Source organism: Tachysurus fulvidraco, chromosome 1 (assembly GCF_022655615.1).
Source record: "Tachysurus fulvidraco isolate hzauxx_2018 chromosome 1, HZAU_PFXX_2.0, whole genome shotgun sequence".
NCBI lineage: Eukaryota > Metazoa > Chordata > Actinopteri > Siluriformes > Bagridae > Tachysurus > Tachysurus fulvidraco.
Genome location: NC_062518.1, coordinates 29607281 through 29630340, shown reverse-complemented (window position 1 = coordinate 29630340; position 23060 = coordinate 29607281). Strand labels below are relative to the sequence as shown.

At 38.3% G+C, this 23060-nt stretch overlaps 1 protein-coding gene across 3 annotated transcripts in view; it reads right to left on the bottom strand.

The window, feature by feature from the left end:
- focad (focadhesin) overlaps positions 1-23060 on the bottom strand; it is a 58001-nt gene that overhangs the window by 11513 nt on the left and 23428 nt on the right. For all 3 annotated transcript variants that reach the window (XM_047810492.1, XM_047810487.1, XM_047810498.1), the window contains 15 exons: positions 19783-19887; positions 18898-18999; positions 16695-16825; positions 13125-13251; positions 11212-11346; positions 11042-11092; positions 10820-10903; positions 10595-10727; positions 6022-6210; positions 5640-5761; positions 3380-3472; positions 2462-2550; positions 1418-1459; positions 972-1080; positions 627-743 (listed from right to left, as the gene is read on the bottom strand). In XM_047810492.1, coding sequence (XP_047666448.1) covers positions 627-743; positions 972-1080; positions 1418-1459; positions 2462-2550; positions 3380-3472; positions 5640-5761; positions 6022-6210; positions 10595-10727; positions 10820-10903; positions 11042-11092; positions 11212-11346; positions 13125-13251; positions 16695-16825; positions 18898-18999; positions 19783-19887 — 1629 coding nt within the window. The remainder of the gene's footprint in view (positions 1-626; positions 744-971; positions 1081-1417; positions 1460-2461; positions 2551-3379; positions 3473-5639; positions 5762-6021; positions 6211-10594; positions 10728-10819; positions 10904-11041; positions 11093-11211; positions 11347-13124; positions 13252-16694; positions 16826-18897; positions 19000-19782; positions 19888-23060) is intronic.

Genomic DNA, 23060 nt, shown 5'->3' with positions numbered 1-23060 from the left:
ACCTGTAGTTAAGCACAGTGTGAAAAGATATATCATTCATATAATAGTTTTTCTCTAAAGAGGGAGTAGTGTTAACACGTCACCAATCCTGGGTCTCTGATTTGATCCTGTCACTATAGACTTTCACATGTGGCGTTCCTCTGCTTTTTCCAGTTTCCCCTCCACCTCCCAAAAGATGCTGATAGGTGGACTGATTACAAATAATTGCCAATATGTGTGAATACGTTTGTAAGCTGCACTGCAGTAGACAGTGATCCCATCCAGGGTCTTTATTTACACATCATGCCCAGTTTTCCCCAGATATACTTTGCGACCCTGCTCTGGATAAAGCTCTTAGTTGTAGAAGAATAAACCGTACACGTTGTTGTTTCCTCAGATTTCACCTTGAACTGAATACAGATTGTAAAACATGCTCTCAAACTGAGCAACACTATAGTCTATAAGAGACCCAACCTTTTCTGAACAGAAGAAAAAAGAACTGAATTCATTATAACTCTGGTGCGTATGAAAAACAGGTGGGGCAGAGAAACACCAACATTGGGCTGATTCATATTAAAGTATGGTTTTCCTTTTGGGAAAGTTGACGAGTGGTTAATTGGTATATTTAGTATCGGTGCAATACTTACATGAACAAACCAGGGGAAAACTTGTCCTTTGGGCCGACTGCTGCTGCTCACGATGCTAAGGAGAGTGTCGATCACCATTGACAGCCAGTGGGCACTGGGTAAGATCTCTGGGCCAACCTGCAGAAACAAAAGTCACTAGCATCACTATATAATACTAAATAAGTTCTTTTGACTGGTTTATGAACATACAAGCTTATAAACAAACTCAGAAATAAAAAAGAAAATTCATAGAGTAAATGATGTTGGAATAAAAGGTTTATCCTGCTGTTCTATCCAAGGTGTCATCCCACCTCTTGCCTGATGAACGAAGAAAGAAGCAGTGATCACAGTGTGTCCTTACTGTACCTTAACTTGTCCATCACTCTGGGCAGGAAGGCTGCTTTCGTGGCGGCTCAGAACAACAGCGAGACCACTTAAAGCAAGGATGCAGTTGCCCTGGACCACTGGACTGTCCCTGAAACACACACGTAATATAGTTTACTGTCCCTGACTAACTAAGACTTTATGTCTAATCACTAATGATATAGCAATTTGCCTTTGTTCTGCTACTGAATTTCCTACTGAGCCAGTGCACATTCGCTACTTATACAGCATGCAGGTTTTTATTTTTTATTTTAGACTGACTCTTCTGACTCACTAATGAGAATTCAATATTAAAATCCCTACTTAGGCTAAAAATTGGTTTCATTTGTGCATGGGGGTAGCTTAGGACTAAGACACAGGCAGCAAATGAGGCTTAGAGAGAGAAGTTACTAAAAGGGGGAAGGACAGCATTAGCCTCTGTTACTCACTTGGCTGCAGCCTTCACCACATCAGTCAGCTGGTCCCTGACCCTGAAGAGAGGGAGAGAGCAAAGGAGAGCTGATTCACTGCACAATGTAGACACACAGGTCAAGCTTTCATCCCTACAGGCAATGATTTAAGAGTCAAGGTAACACACCACTGCACACTACTTCAATACACCACTAACATTTTCTCCTCCTCCACCCTTCTTATCTACAAATCCCCATTACTCCACACCCTAAGCCATTCTTCATTAGGCACCTCTGTCTTTGGAGTCAGATCTTGTCCAGTGACCAATAGCCTAATATTGTTTAATAGCTACAGAAAGGAAAGAAATTCATAATGCTATACATAAATAAAATTTAAAGAACCCACAAATCTCCAATGTTATGTGAACTTAAATGTCAAAGTGTTGGTCATTTCGATAAACAATTTATGAAACGCATCCTTCGATGGATTCATTTTAGTTTAGCTGGATTAGATTGTTTTTTTTTCCTCTTCAAATTTCCATAACATGCATGTATCCAACCAGTGGGGTTTGTTCTGAAGGAAACAATCTGAAACTGTTATACCAAAATGGAATCATGGGCTATTTGAGTACAATGTGCTACCAGATTGCATGGCTGAAAGAACATTGTTGACATCTGATAGCACAAAGAGATATAAGCATGGAGAGAAAGCAACTATATTATGTGTTTGTAGGAGAGACTTCTTAAGGTTGATATAGTGTTTGCTTTTTGAAGTGTGTGAAAACACCTATAAAATGTAAACTCTTAAATAGAGCTAACAGAAATTAATTCATTATTGCTTCTAGCATGGCAACAGCAGGTACAGCTCAATCATTTATTGTAGATTCATGTATGTTTTTACAAGTTCCTGAAGGTCAGCCTGCTCTGAATAATTGAGGTAAGGATGAGAAGGCTTAATGTTAGGAATAATGGATTGTAATGAATGGCATGGTGAAAGTAAGTCATTCATGCTTTTTTTTTGTGTGTGTGTGTGTGTGTGTGTGTGTGTGTGTGTGTGTGTGTATTGCACAATCACAGACTCACCAGAGCCAGGCACAGTGCTGTTTATACTGCAGCTCCTCTGGACTCTCTTTCTCTTGCTTTTGCAGCATTTCCAGCTCGGCCTTACGCCCCTAAGAGAGCAGCAATCTTAGTAATCGCCACAAACACTGAATCCTTTGCAAACAACAAACTCATTAATTGCCCTGATGTAAGATGTTGACTACAAGCTTAACACATGGAATAAGTGCTTCTCAAGCATTGCAGAGTGAGCCATTAGAAGCCCCGTCTCCTTGTCTAGCTGGCAATCAGCAAGCAGATGGGTGCACAATATTATGAGCTGCAAAGCTTATAGCTCAAGTAGAGTCTATAAAGCAGCAGATGGGGTTTTAAAAAGTGCATAAGACAGCAGCACTTATGTGTGCTTAAAAATCCTCAAGCAAGATAGCTAATCTGAGACGCTTTGTAAATCCAAACCCTGGGGCTTCTACTCTCAAAATAATTAATACACCGGGGTTAAAAACCTTCCGAGATAAGCTGCTAAGGAAAAGTGAATTTTACCGTAACATTTGCAGTATTAGTATATGACTGGGGTCTTTCATGAAAAACCCCAATGTCTGAAAACAAATGTTTAAAAATAGAGGATCTGTAGGTATTTCACTTCGATTGAAAACGCTTTTCGTGTCTGCACTGGTGCACTGAAAGCTTTCCTCTTCCTGATGACACTGAGCAGTAATTAAATACAATTGGATGTATGCTCAGCTTTCAGCTGTGTTTGCTTCTTTGATGTTGTAGTTGATGTGTGTTTAGGAAAATGATTGATGGAGTACTGAGTGATCGACTTAAAGAGGTCCAAACACAACACAAACAATATATCTCTATCTCTCTCACACATTTTATTTATATATATATATATATATATATATATAAATAAAAAATACACACACACACACACACACACACCTGTAGCACAGCATGGTATGCCCGGCTCATAAAGCCACGCCATGCCTGAGGCAGGAGAAGGGAGCGGTGCCACTCTGAAGGCTGGATGTTCACCTGAAAGAGACGGAAAGAAGGAAGATGACTGACATGAAGAGATATGGGATAAAATTACATTTACCTTACATTACAGAGCTCACATTTTGGAAACAGTGCATTTGGGAAACAAGTTACCAGCTTAGAGGACTGACTCTATTCATAGCGTAAATAGAATGTAAAATTAGTTAATAAACATGTGACACATGCTCACCAGCCATTTTAATAGGAACACCTCAACACCTACACACAATTATCCAGTCAGCCAATCATGTTGCTATAGAACGATACAGGTCGCTATAGAACGATACAGGTCAATAGCTTCAGATGTTCATTTCAAATGTCAAAATGAAGAAAAGTGATCTCTGCCATGTTGACTGTTGCATGGCTGTTGGTGTCAGGCAGGCTGGTTTGACTACTTTAAAAACTACTGATCTCCTGTCAGGTAGAGTTTGAACATCATGTTGATAAGAGAGAAAGAGAGAGAGATCTGAGTGAAATAGCCTGTTTTGCACTTACAGTAAGGTTACAGTAACTCAGATAACCCACTCATTACTCATAGCCAAGGGAAGCAGTAAAGCATCATACCAACAGTTAAGCTGGATGAGCTACAACAGAAGATCACAATCAGTTTCCCTCCCGCCTGCCAAGAAACTGAAATTTGAGGCTACAGTGGGCACAGATTCAAAACTGTGCAGGTAAAGGCTGGAAAAGGACCATGTGATGCTTTTCTGTTCACCTTGGTTTTAAAGATTGGTTATTTGCATTACTCCAGTGCTTGTAAACAGACTTTCCTGTTTCTTTATTGACATTACATCAAAGCCAGAGAAATCTTTTTTTTAGTTTTCTTAAAAAACAAAACAACACTTTTCTTAATTACGTTTTTCTCTACTTTTTTTTTTAGTTTTCTTATTAGATGATAGCTTAAATTTCAACCTGAACAATAATGGCTAAGTCGAAGCTCCCTGAAGCAACAAGAAAAAAAAAGATGCTGTCGTGACTCAACCTGAATAAAAGAAGCACTGAAGCCTATGAAGCAAAAGGATTATTAAGAAGGTTTATTATTATTATTATTATTATTATTATTCATTCATTCACTCATTTTCTACCGCTTATCCAAACTTCTCGGCTATCGGGGAGCCTGTGCCTATCTCAGGCATCATCGGGCATCAAGGCAGGATACACCCTGGACAGAGTGCCAACCCATCGCAGGGCACACACACACTCTCATTCACTCACACACTCACACACTACGGACAATTTTCCAGAGATGCCAATCAACCTACCATGCATGTCTTTGGACCGGGGGAGGAAACCGGAGTACCTGGAGGAAACCCCTGAGGCACGGGAAGAACATGCAAACTCCACACACACAAGGCGGAGGCGGGAATCGAACCCCGACCCTGGCGGTGTGAGGCGAACGTGCTACCCACTAAGCCACCGTGCCCCCCCTATTATTATTATTATTATTATTATTATTATTATTATTATTATTATCATCATCATGTTAGAAAAAATTAAATAAACACCATCTGGCCAATTAGATTTCAGAATTATAAAAAGTGTAATAAATATGGAATACAACAATTTTTTAGCATTTGATTTGTGCAATTTACCTATTTATTGAACTGAATCTAAGCTAGTGAAAGACACAAACTGCTGTGAAATGGTACTAAATGCAGGACCAGAACGACACACCACAATTCAAAACCTCTTCCAACTTCTGCTATTATACAAGTGTATATATTTTTACTAGAACCCCATTTGTTCAGAATCCTCTATGTTTGCACATTGTACTGTATAATATTCAGTATGTACACTGGTCAGTGCTATTTTGTGTATTTGTCCTATAATGTTTTGTATTGTTTTCTTTTATCTTGCACACGATGCACTTTATGTGGCTAGGACAATGTACTTTAAGTCTGTAGTTCTGTGTTGTTCTATGTAGCTCTGTGTTGTTCTAAGTAGCTCTGTGTTGTTCTAAGTAGCTCTGTGTTGTTCTATGTACCATCATGGTCCTGGAGAAATGTTTAATTTCACCATGTGCTGCTTCAGCTATATATGGTTAAAAATACAATAAAAGCTTCTTGAGTTTTCATATTATGTTATATCATACATCATAAATGTTGCAGTATTCATGAATTGTGTATAGTGTATCTTTTATTTTATAAAGCAACAGGTGTTCTACCTCATGGATGAGGGTAGTTAACATCTGCTGGAAGCTCCGCCCTCTGCTGACCATAAAGCGGGTAATTGGTCGTCCGTCTCTGTCAGTTTGGACAGGGAGGTCGTAACAGAGCAGCAAACCGGCTGAAACAAATAAAAAGTCATTACTGCTTAAAAGTCTGTGGAAGCCTGTTGTTCTCATGATATCGTCACATATCATTTAAAGACTTCTGTCCTCAGGACCACTGTGTGTTTAGAGATTAGACAAGATCTGCTAGTAAATGATCAAAAAACATATCAGTGACTATTACTTAAAGTTTTGGGATTTTTTTCCCCCACACTATTTGATCAGTGTGAGCTTTTCTTTTATATACGATATGATATCCAAATATCAGTAGCCGTACCTGCAAGACCAGGTTTCAGACCTGGCTGCTTGTTCTTCTCATACGTTTTCAGCATGAAGGCAGGAACTCCAGCGACAGTTTTGCCTTGGTCAGAGCGCAGGTTAACACCTCTCAGGGCTAAATGGTACACTCCGCGGGGTATATGGCTCATTTCTTGTCTCATAAGAGCTGTTAGGAAGGTCTCGAGTGCTGTTGATGTAGGAGTTGTTAAATTAATATTCAGAAAAAGTGGTATTTATTTTACAGATAAGTAAATATTCAGTTGCAGAAAAAGCAGGCTAACCGATTAAAGTTAAAAATAATCCAAAGTCATTTGAAAATTCTCTTCATTCTTGTCTACTCAGCACATTCTTACATGTCTCACACACACTCTCTGGACATGATCAGATCTTTCATGTCTCTTTGCTGACAGATCTTAACCTGTTCCTGCAAGTCTGTGGTGTCAGATGCTGAACCCTAAGCTCAGCATAAGATGTTTAGGATTAAAGTGGAAAACAAAAAGACTGTTATTGGGTGAATGAACATGTGGTATAGAGGGAATTACTCACTGACAAGGGGAATGTTACTGACCTCACTGGCGTACAGCAATCACACTCTTTTCAGACAAAGAGGAAACGCTGAAGACTTTCTTCACTGGTTTTTAGAGTAAAAAAACAAAGTCTTTTTTCTTCTTCTTCCAAATACTCAGTAAACGTTACAAATTGTGACAGAGGTTAGTGGTTTATTTAAAACCATACCTATTCATTAAATCAGGAAATGAAATTGTGTCAGTGTATTTTACAGCAATCAATCATTCCACAAATCTTATTGTAGCATAAAAGAAAATTTGGAGGCGTCATCGTTAACATGTCAGCACAGATGACATGTAGAATGCATTTCTAAATGGGTCTTAAAAAAGGACATTGTTTAGGATGTTTTCCAGATCCTTAGTATCGGACTATTAGGTGAATTCAGTAATATTGGCCTACGTTTTCGACTTTTTACCAGAAGCTAAAAACAGAATTTGGCCTGTTTTGAACAGTGGTGATTAATGATTCATATGAAAGGAACCACCAAGGTCTTTAGGAATTTGTAGACTTTTAATAAATATTTCTTGTTTTTACTTAAGCTGGTTTTAAAGTTCTCAACAGAGAATGCCCTGATTCATTTTATATAAGACTTGCAGCAATAAAAATATAATTTGTTTATACTGAAACGTTTATTTGCACACCAGTGTACTGGTCAAAAGTGGTAATGTGTTCAAGAACATTTTTATTTATTTATTTTTTTTATAAAACACACCATGTTTATTTCCCTATACTGTACGGTAGATCCCCTCCATCCTATGCCAAGTGAGGCAGAATTCAATCCAAGCTGAACAGCTCAGGGTTAAGGGTCTTGCTCATGGGCCCCAATACTGACCCTCAGCCAGTCTCAGTGTTCCGGTCACTAGAGCAGAACCATAACCACCTTAACCATGGCTTTATTATCCATTCAAGCTAAAGGGATTTTCAGCTTGACCAGCTTACTTAGTAAAGTCATGTCCTATGTAGCTAATATGAAAGAAATGTAGTCAGTGGAGTTGTTTGAATGGTACACATTTAACATTGAAACACAGTTGTTGTTTTTTTATCTTTTGGAGATTTCAGATATACATTGTACTGTACCAATAGCAAAGACATAAAACATTTACTTTTTTCTAATGAAACTTTTTCACATTAAACTATTAAACATTTTCACCTGTCAGCTATATAAAGATTTGAAATCGTTAGTTCCAGTGTGTATTCAGGTCTCCACACTTGTTATGTGACAAATATTGGCATGCCAAATGAATATAAATCACAGCTTGATTACAAAATTAAGTGTTCATTCAGAATTAATACGAATTTTCAGCTGTCCCTCAAGTAATATAATGGGACAAATCTTTTATGTTCCACTTTAGTTGAATTACTCCTATTTCTGACTCCCACATAAAATAAATACCTCATCAACATTGAGCATTTTAAGGAAACAGATGTTTGTTAGTCGGTTTTAGTGTATAAACTATAAAAAAAACTATATAACCAAACTATACAGGGAGAGAACAAGATCTCAGGCAAGGTGCAATGTGTTTCACAAACATGCAATATGTCACATTTGAATAAATAGCAAGAATATGTACAGCTAAGAAGAAAAATAACATAGCAATAGAATGAGGTAGTTACCAAAGCTCTGCAATATCCATATTATGACTATAGATGTTAGAATTATCCTCAGAGACATATGCCAACTGATATGTTCACAGAGTATTTCCTATCATCTGATATAAAGTGATTTTTCTCCAGGCTTTTATTAAGGGGAATAAAATCTGAGAGGTTTTTTGCAGATTAAGAAGTTTATAAATGCTAATGAGATCTGAAAATACGAAACATCAAAGCTATTTCCTAAATAAAGCACACACACCTACGATGTCTGTTGTTGGTTTTAACATATCCTACTTTTAATTCAGTTAGGACCATTTATACACAATATCTGACCAAGTGTTTGTGTTTGCTGTTAAATTAACCTCCATTCTTCTGGGAAGGCTTTCCACCAGATTTTGGAGCATGGTTGTAAGGATTTGTGCTCAATCAGCCAAAAGGTATTAGTGAGTCAGGTGTAGATGTTGGTTGAGGAGGTCAGAGGTGCATGTTCCAATTCATCCCAAAAGTATTCAGTGGGGCTGAGGTCAGGACTTGTGCAGGACACCCACACCAACTTTGGCAAATCATGTTTTCAATGGTACTCATGTTGTGGTATTATGCTAGAACATGTCTGGGTCTCTTAGTTCTAATGAAGAGAAATCTTGTAACAGTATGCAAAGACACAATTGCGTGCTTTGCAACTTCGGTGAAGGCACACATCATATGGGTGTGATGGATCCGTTGTCTGTAATATATCATGTTGATAATCTCTTCTACTGGAACAACATGCATTTTTTTTCTAGGCCATACAAAACAGTAGGTGTGGCCACAGTCCTTTTCCTAGAAATGGCTTCAAAACAGTTTAAGCAGATGGCCAACAGAATATCAAAAAGGTGGAGAGAGGGAGAGCGAGAGCGAGAGGGAGAGAACAGAAATGTACATGTACAAAATCCCTAGTGTATGCCGGTGTGGGTTGACTCCAGCTAACAGCATAAATTATATAACACAAAGTGGCTGAACTGGTATTTAACTGCAATCTGTAGGTTTAAGTATCCAGGTGGAGAGTAAAAGCTTTCCAATTCTGAAGAGCAACATAAATGGCTACATAAATTGTATCCATGATGATCTATAATATAATATATGTTCTTGTGTGTGTTGCACAAATACTCAAGCCCCCAAAACAGCATAAGAATTTAGAATGCTTCTGCAGTTTATGTTTTGCTTGGAGTCTATATCAGTTGAATGGTTTGGCAAATAAACAAGAACTAATCAATGGGAGCACTGAACTGAAGTTCAAAACTCAAGGCAGAGCGGCAAACCTGCCTGGCCATAAAGGAAAGCCCAAATTTTCAACAAGAGGCCTTAGCTCTTATTAGAACAACAAAAAATTACCCCTTGTGTTACTGCTAAAGATTTACATGATGACCTGATGAGGTCTGAGACAAATGTGTCAGTGGCAACCATAAGATCACTTAACCAAACACTTCATAATGCACACAACTCCTGAACAAGATGTGCAAGAAGGGTCAACTGAAATATGCCCGAGGGGATTTGGATAGGGCGGTTTGTCAGGCACAAGAAAGGAGAACTTTATAACTAGAAGCCTATCTTTAAGGTCAAGCACATAAATGGGGGATGTATGAATTGTCTAATGGGCATCTCATGGATTAACAGAAATACCAAGCCATTTTGAGGACGAATGTTTTGAACTTGAACCTTGGTAACAAATTGGACTCTACATCAAGACAATGATCCCAAGCACACTTTTAAGACAACCAAAGCTTTATTAAGGAATCATTCCTGGAAAGTCCTCAAGAGGCCTTCTCAGTCTCCAGATTAAAATCCTATAGAAAATCTTTCGTATGATTTAAAGAAAGCATTTGCAGCATGAAAGCCATAAAACCTCATGATTTGGAAGCTTTTGAGCAAGAAGAATGGGCAAAGAACATCGTTTTACAAATGTCTATGTGCATCATTTGACTCCCAAACTCAGTGCTTCGTGGAGCATCCGTTTGCCTTTGGGAGTACTGAGTTTGGGAGTCAAATAATGCACATAGACATTTGTGAAAAGATGTCCTCAAGTTAAACTCAAATCATGTCAACTTATTACAATTGTATATAAACTTCATGTTAATATAATGCTAGTACTGCCATGTTATTCCTAATACTTATTCCACTGAAACAGATTAAGATTACTATTAAATACTAGTTAAAATTCTTGATGAGAGCCAATATGAAGTGTCCAGTATTGCTATTTCTACTGAACTACTGACCTATCCTGGAAAAATCAAACTCGGATTTTACTGCAAACAAACTGCGTGTGAAAATGCTTCAATAATGTGATACTTTTCCCCATTGGGTGATACCAATCTTGTGAACTTTAAGTAAATACAGTATGATCTGGATTACAGAGCTTGCAAAAGATATCATACCTGGTAAAACTGGGCGTAGTGCGAGACCAACAAGCTTAATGTATGAAGAGCCTGGAACTGTGAGGTCTTCTTCATTCTCCTTCTCTTCCTCAGCCTCATCCTGATCACATGGCTGCTTCCCTTCTGGTCTGGCCTGTGAGTTTAACCAAAGAAAACGTGAGGAACGTATAAAACCTATTCTACCCTAATGCCCTAAAACTGTAAATTTGGTAAGTAAGTACATACTGGCTCAGGAAGGTGCAAGATGGAATGAGAGGATTCTGGGAATTCAGACAGGGCTCTGTAGCCACTGCTAGCAACCTCTGCATCCTGAAAAAGGTACCCAATACAAGCAGTAGCTATTTTAAACACCACACAATTCATTTAATGTTTTAAAGAATACTAGAGAATTATAGAAATCATAAATATATATATATAACTACAAAACAGAAATATACTGACTCATACCTGACTCAGAGTGTAGCTCCACAGAACACTGACCACTTCGCTTTTAAAATTCTAGAGAACACAATTGAACAAACATCGAGACCATTTTTCACTGTGCTGTAGCACAGAATTACACAGTAAAGTACACATGGATATAAAAGATCGCTAAAGTAATAAAAAAGCAGCCTGACCTCATATTGCTCTGTTTTGACGTGCAGCGAGGGAACCAGTGAGAGAAGCTCAGCTACTGCCTTTAACACCAGTGGCCTCGTCTCACAGCTCAGTTTGGGAGAAAGCGCCTTCCACGTGGAGCCTAAATCGACCACCTGGATTACGTTACCAGAACAGAAGTAGGATAGTGAATAATAAGGGTATAATTTATGCAGTAAAAGACCATACACTTCACACCTAAATGTTGCATGTTACATATGAGATTAATATTACCAGTATGACCAAAAGTATGTGGACACTTGATTATCACAGTGATTCTACTCTAAACTGTTACCATAAAGTTGGAAGCACACAATTGTCTAAAATATCTTTGCATGCTATGGTATTAAGACTTCCCTTCAGTGGAACTAAGAGGACCAACCCTGTTCCAGTATGACAATGTCCCTGTGCACAATGTGCTCCATGAAGATGTAGTGTTCCAGTGTTCATAAACCTTGGTCAAACTCGAGTGTCCTGCACACAGCCCTGACCTCAAACCCAGTGAACATGTTTGGAATGGAACACTGACTACACGCCAGACCTCCTCACACAACATCAGAACCTGACCTCATTAATGCTCTAGTAAACTGACTGAACTTTCCCAGAGGAGTGGAAGTGGAAGATCAACAAGCACATATAAGTGTAACTGTATGGTTTCCATAAACATTAAGCTATACAGTGTAGTAGTAAAGAATCCCTCCTAAAAAAAGGACCTTGAACATAGATGCATAAATCCTCTCCTGTAAATGGCAGTTTTAACTGATGCTACAAGATATAGTGCAGAGTGAAACATTTCAGCATGTGTGGACAAATCACAATCCCAGGTATGCATGATAAGCGGATTATGTGTCAGAGCATTTTTTTCTCTCAATAGAAAAATATTCCGACTTTGTATGTATAATAATGCACTTCACATTGGTGCACTGCACCTTAACTATAAAAAAAAACTTCTGAATACTGACAAACATCGTCTCAGGAAGCATGTGGCTAAGCGGATTTATTTTTACTAATTAGATTAATTAGTATAAATGAATAACTGGCCATCTTAACCAAAGCATTTGGGCTCTCAAAAGCAGACTATGTGACAATTTCTTTGTTCAAGCCTTCAGACTCCTTAATACCATAACTAGATTTATCTGATCTAACTATCACACACACACACACACACACACACACACACACACACACACACACACACACACACACACACACACTTACAGCACCATTAATATCAACGCTGTTTATAGGCTATTATATTAATCAGATGTATTCAACACACATCTATGTTTATAGCATCATAAATATAAACACTGTTTATAGGCTGTTTTTTCACAGGCATGTGTAAGTCTGTTAATAACATCATATGGAAGGTAATGGACTTACAGTACAAGGATATTCTGATGTCAGTACAGTACATTAAGTGATATGATAGTACAATTATGAGTAAAATATTAATGCACTTACTGCTTTTACATCAAGCTAGATCACTATTTGTTACATTACTCTAGGTACCACTTTTTAGCCTAATCGGTTTTCAGGCAACCCAGATGACGACACTGGTCTAATTCCTATCCCACTGGCTGAATTTACCCATGAACTTCTCATTCAGAGAGAGAGAGAGAGAGAGAGAGAGAGAGAGAGAGAGAGAGAGAGAGAGAGAGAGAGAGAGAGAGAGAGAGAGAGAGAGAGAGAGAGAGAGAGAGAGAGAGAGAGAGAGAGAGAGAGAGATATCTTCTGGGACTTTATTCAAGCTGAGTTCAGCATAATAACTGAAAGCTGCCTCACCATGTTTTATCCCTAATTCTGGACAATATTTGCTGACCAAAGCCTGATGTGAGTTGTCTAAGGTAAACCAGAAGTATAACTTATGTAGGATAGGAGCTGGATTTCCAACCTCAGCTCTGCACAGCTCTTGGAGGCCCTGCAGCGCCAGTGCTGCTGGAGTGGCCTGGTCCTTCAGGGAGCACTGAGTCAGCATGTCTGTGATGGCTGCTAACATGTCTCCTCCGTGTTGGTATGGTCTAGTGGAACAAAGAAAAAAAAATAAATACAACATGTAGGTAACAGATATACAGCAGTGTCTATAGGTTCAAGTTCATTATCATTGTAAACATTTGCATTATAATCTTTACCCAAGTCATAACAAAAAACTGTAGTTTCAGTGTGTTAACTAAAGACAACGATTGATCATTTACAGTGCACTCTTGAAAAAATCATAATGTCTGTTAGCATCAGATGTTTTTATACATGCATTAATGGTAAAGAGGAATATTATAGCGTTATTCTACTCTGAGACATGCTAGAGTCATCCAGACTGCTGCTATTCTGAATTAAATTTTCAATTCAATTCAATTCAAGTTTATTTGTATAGTGATTTTTACAATGAGCTTTGTCTCAAAGCAGCTTTACAGAACATAAACATAGAACAGAAGGTAAACATAAAGAGAAATAGAAAATTAATATAGTTCAAGATATATATATATATATAGTTCACAGTGTGTATGTATGTATGTATGTATGTATGTATGTATGTATGCATGTATGCATGTATGTATGTATGTATGTATGTATGTATGTATGTATGTATGCATGTATATGAATATGGTCCTTTACTTGCTTTGGTACCATACCGACTACCATCAATTATGGATAAATATCTCATCTATGGATAATACTGTATACACGAATATAACATGATATAGAACTACATAACAGCTCAATATTCGTCTTGCACCTTAGCATAGCTATAGAGGTATATTATTCATACTGTATAGGTTTACTGATTATTACGTTTACTGTATTTCCTGTAGTGCCTATCCTGTACAGAGCCTGAAGTCTATCCAGGGGGACTTGGGGTGGGGGACACACCCTAGATGAAGTGGCAACTCACCAAAGAGCACAACTCACATCACACTTACAAACCACAAGCAATTTAGAGATGACAATCTCTTGCCATCATATTACTTTTATTTTGCTTCTTGTCCTGTTGCTGCTGGAATGCTCAAATTTCTTGAAATCAATAAAGTGTTATCAGATGCAGTCGAGCAGACATCCTGATTGGCTGGAACTGCTTCTTAACGGGTACAAAGTAGTAACAGTCTAGTAGTAACTGTGTGCCCATGTGTGTTATTCTTTCTGAAAGGATTTCCTGCCAGATCTAAGAAGCAGTAATGTCATCTTATCCCTATTTACCTTGATCATGAAGAACACCACTGCATGAGAAGACCACAGCATTTCCACTACAGGTTTCCAAATGACCCTACTGGATGATTACCCAATAAGTATTATGGGTAAAATATAAAACAAAGTATTTTATGTTGTAACTTAAGAGAACTTGCTGAATTTAATGTTTAAAGGAACAAATGCACTGCACACGTCACCAAAACCTCGATACACCTCAAATGCACAGATTTTCCAAAGGCCTTGGTGTGTATTAAAAATTTGTGTCTTTTGCACAGTTAATTATATGCATTATATCTTCTCGTGTTTGTGGAAAGTACAGAGGTATGAAGTGATCCTGAAAGTCCACAAGACTCAGCTAATCATCTAGTTAACACCATTTTAACAACAGAAGCTGATGTGTTAAGGAATAAAAACAACTGGGAACTGGAGACATTTGTAGACAGCTAATCATTAATTAGTCATATTTCATAAATCAGTTACTACCAAAGAATGATTTAGCATTACATAGATTAGAACAAAAAAGATTTCATTAGATGTCCCCTATTTTCTCACGTCTTAAGAATCTGCCCTTGAATGTCCGATGAGTCAACCACCAACATTTCATTTGCATTTGCAAACTGTGCCACGATGCCAACAGTGCATCAGTAAGTTTTGGCTAAGACTCATACACAACAAGCCTAGTGATCACTGTGAAAACAAAGCAATACACTCCTGAATGTCGAAACAGGGTCATTCCTTTTCATCTTGGACTAATTTGCCTTTCTAAGGAGTTCTAATTCAACTCCTTACCTTTCAAACAGATTAAAAACAAAACAAAATTCGAGAGCGCAAACTTCTCTGTCCTGAAGACTTTCTCATGGGGGAAATGCTGAGCTCATACTATAGAAACAATACATTAGTAAAACGAGTGCATTTATATAAATCGCTCATTTATACTACAGCAGGACTTATTCTCAGAGCTCATAGCTGCTGTTACACAAAAGTAATTCATACTGTACCTCCTTACACAAGAATTCAGCTATTTTTTTAAATTATTAACATTTTGCAGATTCTGTAATGTGAATGTAAACTAATGACATCTGTTGCATGTGCATTATGCTCTTCCAAACCACTCTCTAAAGTAATACACCATGTTTGAGCAAATCGTTGGCAAATGTTTCGGAAATAAGATTTATACAATCTTTCTGTCTTCGCATCACAGGAAGACACATTATGTATTATACCAAAACATCAATGACATCAACAGTGTCAAGTAAAATAAATAAATAAATAAATAATGCTATATATCCATTACCCTCAATCTTCTTATGATATTATCACCATCTCTCTCTCTCTCTCTCTCTCTCTCTCTCTCCTATTTGTTTTATTATAGTGTCACACTGGATTTTCTCACTCACTCTCGTTCCTGATTGACTGCAGGCACTCGCTCGTCAATGCGCACTCAGACTCGTTTCGTGCCTAATGTTGCACTGTGACGTTTGATGTAATTCAGCTGACATACAATATACGCCGCCAGCACAACCTGTGATTTACAGGTTTGCCAAAAGGCAGATATTTTTCCCTCTTGACTCATAGAATTCATAATATATGATGAACGAAACAGCCCTAAATACTATATTCCACTGACTTTACAATCAAAAAAGAACTGCAAAGGAATAGACATCTACTTAAACAATCATCCAGCAGACACTGATTATATTAAACGTGCCACAAAGACTTGAACATAAATAAATACATATGGATTCAAGCAGATCTGATTAAGTGGTGTTGGCCGTGGCAGTGAGACAAAGTACATCAAATACATTTATTTCACTTTGTCCTACAGTTCTCTTCCCAGGCTTAATCCCTCAGGTGTCTCATGGTGATCACAGTCAGATGGTGAACACAGATTAGAAGGTGAAGAATGCTGACTCTGGGAAACAATCAGGAGAAATATAATAACACCTGGGAACTCAGCAAGCTGCACATGTTATTTGATTGGTGAGGAATCTGACTACACCCGGGAAAGTGTCCCATTGGGAAAGCGCTCAACTGACAGTGCTAATTCCCGTCTTGTGTTCGGGAGAATCTTATAATGTCTTCCAGCCCATTATGTGGTTATGTGATCCGACAGCGTGTACCACAGTGTGTATGTGGAATACCGTCTTCCCTGCTTGCTATAGGAGTACTTAACCAACTGTGACGGTTCTCAGAGTCATCTGGAAACGGAGACTAGTGGTTTGATGAAATGGAGACGAAATGTGAGCGCAGTGTGGGTTAGTGTGTTAAGTGTATGAAGGACCTCTCTCTGCAGATGTCCCGCACACATGCAGCTCTGGCCAGAATCTGCTCCCATTGAACCTCCTTCCCCACCACAACTGAGGATTTCTCCAGCAGTGCCATTAGCTTCTGCAAGTCTGGATACACACGATCCTGAACGCACGCACGCACACACACATACACACACACATACACACACACACACACACACACACACACACACACACACACACACACACACACACACACACAAGACCATTACAGACTACCAATTATCTTTTTTATTTGTTAGATTTTAAAGGATTCTGTAGCCATGTTAATCATTCAGTCAACTTTTCAAAGATTTAAAGGTACAAAAATAAAATCAGGGTCATTTCATTTGCATCTATGCTTTTGAGAAACTGCTTTATTACACAAGTCATAAGGACAGCTCACATATTGAATCTCTGACTACAATAATCCGAGAATTAACGATAATACTAATAATAACAAACTAAAGCTACTAATACTACTAAAAATGTCAATAATAACAATTTACTACTACTACTACTACTACTATTAATATCAGTAATAATAATAATAATAAGCCATCATGTTGTTTGTTAATCAATATCTCAATTCTGGCCTTTGCAATACTGAATGCAGGGGAAATCAGATCACTAGCCAGAAGACTTGGGACAATCAGATTTCATCTCCTGCCTATCCTGGTGGACTAGTAACAACCAGAAAAAAAACCTTGTTAAATCCTTTTTCGAAACAAGTAGTTGTCATCTGGTACCCACTGTAGCATGGACTCCCAAACCCCACCTGTGTGTGCTGCATTACACACATCACCTGAAACTTACTTATACTTTGGACAGCAGAACTATTTTTACTAAGCAGATTAATTAGCGTGAAAGGAAAACAGAGCAACTTTTCATACAAGAGGAATCCCGAATGAAACCCAGCAAAATAATATTCATCTCAATGCCATCATGTGACTTTCCTGCTAACGCCACACACTCACCTCACAGCTGATCCTATCAAGGCAAGAATAAAGATGCTAGCCAGACTCACATCATATGTTTATATCTTATGCAAGGACACAACGACATAGCTCACATCTCATAGCTGAAAAGTCGACCTACAATTTGTTGAGGACGCAAAGATGATGCGCTGTTTAAACTTTATTAGAAGAGGATCAGCTAGAAAACACTGACAACACAATAGAGCTGTCGCCTGTTTAGTGAACTGTCTGATACCTTTCTGATGTATCCAACACCATGATATGACAGAAGCCTACATCGTGCAAACGTGCTCTTTAACATTAATATTATTTCATAATATTTTTCAATATTACGCACTGTCAGCATTTTAAGGTTAAATGTTTCAGATACATTCTCAGTAAAGCCCTAAAAAGTGATCCAACTAAATATTTTCTTATTGAAGCCAATCTTTACCAAGTACATGTTGAAGCAATTATGCTGAAGCTTTTATAGAATAGTCCTGGTATGGCGAAATATAAGCACAGTATGATTCAATTCAATACAATTAGCCCATTTCCCATGGAAACAGAGATAGAGAAAAAGAAATAAATATATAATAATAATAGGAAGAAGAAAAAATAAGAATAAAAATAAATAATTGAATATATACAATTAAAGTTTCAAATTAATTAAAAAAAAAGATTAGCTTAAAATTTTAAATACTACTGTATATATCTATCCCTATCCCTAATGAGCGAGCCGGAGGTGATGGCAGCAAGGAAAAACTCCCTGAGATGATATGAGGAAGAAACCTTGAGAGGAACCAGGCTAAGAAAGAAACCCATCCTCATTTGGGTAACACTCTACAGTAAAAGTAAATAATGTCATTTCTACAACAGTTTATAATATGAGATTTTGGTCTATATTTTACACTGCTAGACTGCAGAGCCTGATTTCAGCCTGTGACTTACCGTGCTTGATCTCGTCACAGAGAACTTGAGAATCATTTTGTCTCATTTGGATAAAGTCACGGAAGAGGCGTGGCTTGTCACTCGACTGACTTTGACTTTTGATTCACTTTATATCACATTTATACATTTATTTCATTTATTTCTGCTTGTGCTCAAAACAAAGCTCTTAAATGAAATCATTCTTATATAAAGTTAATGATTAATGTTATTAAATAAACCTTCAGCAATCGTTACTAATGAAAATATCATGATGAGACAGTTAACTGATCTTAACATAAGCACTCTGTACCTGTTTGTGCCACAGTGCAGTAAGCAGCCGCAGAGTCACAGCCCTCAACTTGGAGCAGCTGGCCAGCATCTGGAGAACATGCAGGACCTGCGGTATACAGAACTGCAAGAACAAAGACAAGCTTCAGCATAATGAGGAAGCTCTGAAGGCCCATCTAGAGCAATCTAGAACACCATAATTCCCCTTAAAGCACTTTAATAACCAGGCTTAGTTTGCGTGGGGGCAACAAATCCGCTGTATCAGAGAGTTGGAACACAAAGAGCGTGCTTTACTGCTCACTTAACATCCGAATTTCATTAGGGGAGAACAGACATCGTGCTAGTTTATAAAACCTGAACTTAAAAAAAATATACAGCATTGTTTACCCCTAAATACAGGAAAAAGGTCACTGCCATCAAATACAGATATCATATATTAACATGCTATTTTATGCATGTTCCACGCATATATTTATGTATCATGAGTCAATGTCAGTGTCTCTCAGCTCCATGTGTGTGGACACAGGGCAGGGATGAATAATGTGCATGGCAGGAGAAAGCACTGAATTACAATAGCAAGGGGAAGCAGTGGACTGTTTCATGCGTGTGCCCACAGCACCAGGTGAGCTGTTGCCATAACAACAAGAGAAGCATAATTACGGCCCAAATGCAGACCATTCCAGACATGTCTATTTCTGTATCAAAAAACTGACAGAGGATCACCTCAAAAGAAGGAATGCATGTAAATAATAAGACAATAGGATGTGCATGTTGGCTGTGTATTAGCTATGGGTTAAGTGCTTATTGTTCATTTTCACCGTGATATGTTCTTTTACACACTTCTACTGAAGATACGTTTGACGTTGCTGGAAAGCCTGTAGTAGAGACGTGGGGTGAAAATACGCACCGTGTGGGTTCCCAGCTTTGGTAAGGTGAAGAGTACAGCATGAGACAGAGCCGTGTCACAGCCTCGACCCAGCTTATACATCAACACTGGCAGCAAACATGAGACCTGCGTGAGAGAGAGAGAGAGAGAGAGAGAGAATATAAAAAGCTGTGTGAAAGTAAAACACAAACAAGGGGAAAAGGAAAGAAAGGACAAAAGAAAGAACATTTACAAAGAACTGGACAGAATGGAAATGGAAAAAAACAAATGAGAGGATTCAGAAAAAGAAAAGCAATAGAGAGTGTGCTAGAGAGACAGTCAAGAGAAAAGGGAATGAAATGCATTCTCAGCAGAATGCGCGGCGGCAACGGGTGAATGACACGATAGAGAAATGCGAGGGAAATCTGCACATAGGCATTTATAAAGTGGAGCAGTTGGGGAACAACAAATCCCTCGCAGATAAAGGGAAGGAAAGATGGACAGAGCTCAACTGGTGGCAAGACATGTTTGCTCAGAAGTCACTCTGGAGGAGAAAGAGGAGGAGGAGCAGGAAGACGAGCGCTTCTCTCCCCCTCATCATTACTGCTGCTACACTGAGCGAGACTGTCACAATCCATCCATCTCTCATAGTGTGTGGAGAAAACACAGAGAGACGAGTCACACAGTCACTCGGCTTTGAAGTGCCGTCCAGAAGCTCTGAAATCCCTCTGGATCTCTCTCTCTCGCTTTCTCTGCTTCTATCAAGATGCTCCGATGCCTTAAACATTATGAAAGCTGCTTTTATCATGCGACCCGTTGGCATATGGCCAGTGTTTACCCGACTTTTAAGTCTTGAGAAAACTGTGAGGATTTAAGCCCGAGGGAAGAACTGGAAATGTTCAGGGAGCCAAATGAGCGTCAAAATATTATTAAGCTCTGGTAGCTGCCAAGTGCAAGATAAAAGAAGACCGATTTCCAGGTAAACGAAAAGGAAAGAAAAAACTAATTAAGAACATGTTTATAGCTCAGTATTTGGGAAATTCGGCCTATCATCTTCAGACCATGTAGAATCCGAGCAAATACCACCGACAACCGTATAATGATTACCCATCTACATGCTAGCAATTATTTACATATATCTTACAGAATCTTTTTTTTTTAATGAGATCATAAAAATTGTGGGTTTTTTTTAGATTTAATTCTTCCCTGAATACACTATTTCACATAAGAGATGTTTATATTTATACTACACACACAGTAATAACTGAATTTACACAGACGATACACAATACATATGCTTGATCCTAAATATGTTGTTTTTTTGCTCCATGTTTCTATGCTAAGGACAACTGAAGGACAACACACAATTATTACAAAATGCAAACATTCACTGATGCTTAACAAGGCAACAGGATCCATTAAAAAGCAGAGGCGGGGTGTAAACTTTTGAACAGGATGATCAGTGTAAATTGTAAATATTTTTATTTCATTATTTATTATTTTATCTTTTTTTTTATTATTTAGTACTGACTGTCAGAATCGATATGAGATATTTATATCTTTCTCAAATGAAATAATAACAGCAATTTACACTGATCATCCTGTGCAAATGTTTACATACCCCCTGGCTCTTCCTAAGCATAAGTCTGCGTTTGCAAGTTTGCTGAAAAAGTCAACAGCATATGCAGGACCTGAAGGATTTTCCTGAAGAACAGTAGGCAGTTTAAGTGCTCAGGACAAACATTGGACTCATGAACAACTCAAAAGACATAAGACAGGTGCTGATCATCCAGGTAAAACACAGTATTAAAAATCAAACTGTTAAACTAATCCCTTTGCTTTAATTTGGTTATAATTATAGAGTCGCTTGGACAATATGTAAAAACCTGTTGTGAGTAAAAGCTCACTGTAGTGCAAAACTAACTTGTGTTTAAAACAAAATTTATTAGGCCTCTGTTTTTTAATAATGAACAGAATCGCTGAGACAACTAACCAGCAATCATCACCACTCCTCACAGAGCTTCTCTAAGGGCTAGTGCAGACAGAGTTAGATGCTCTAACCCCAGAATTAGGGATTAACCCGACGATGCTCCTGTGACACGCACTGCACCGCAGGAAATTAGAGGAGCGACACAGCCTGCGGAGAACAGCGTGACCTCTGACCCCAGCAGACAGCCAATTAACAGTCCTTAGGAGGCCAGCTAAGCTAACGGGAGGAGAAGTGAAAAGGAAAAAAAGAAAAAATTCCACTTATCATCATCATAATGTCTTACGATACTGTCTACTTCATACTAATTCAGAGGTGTGAGGATCACTAAGAAGAACGTTACTTTAGCATACATCAGCAGACAAAACAGAAGGGCAGATATCTAGTGGAACCGCTGCATAATATTAAGCGGCATGAATATGAAGCATTTCTTTATTACTGAACAAAGAAGACTACATGACCTGTTCTGTTGTATTTTGAGGCTCATGAACGCAGTTTAAATATCAAAATTTACATAAAGAGAATATAACTGCTAACAGAGACAAATGAAAAACTTTTTTTAAACCTCCAGCATGTTTCTCTTTTCTATGATCATTTTTTTTTCCTGCTGGCCGATATTTATTCCCATTCGGACCCGGGAAAATGTGTCGCTTTCAGGTGTCTTCTGTACCTCCAGAGCATGAGGTCAAAATGTGTAAAAGCTACATTCAAAACTAAACCATGCTAAAAAGACTAACATCTACACTGCATGGCGTTTCTCTCACTCCTTAACCTAACTGACTGTTGCTGGAGCTTAAACTCACATGTGTACCTATTGTCTTTCATACTACAAACGAATCACTAACCTTAACATGACAAATAAACATCACAGTTCTCACGTCACATCTCCCTAATTTCCGACTCTATCCTAACAGACTGTCGTTATTCCATTCCAACTGCCCAAATGTTATTGCTCTAAAAATGAGTTGTATGATAAACACTGCCGAATCTACTCAGGCTTGTTCGAGCAGAAGCTTCAATTCTCACACAAATTGCTTGCATTGCTAAATTCACCATCGGGGAATCTGCAGGTGTCATTGCAATGCCATCTCTCCTTCTCCCGTAACTGCAAACTGCTCCAATTCCTCAGTCCCCACCGTGTTGCCTAGCAACTCTGGCATCAGAATGGATAATGGGAGAGTGGGGAGAAATAAAAAGACTGGATACTGTCTCTGGGTATGATTTCAATTCATATGCCACCTTCTTTAGAATTAAGCAGTAAGATTTTTTTAGTAATGCCACAAGGGTGTCAAACCGCATTCAGCTTGCAAGTGCTTGACATAATTAGTATTCA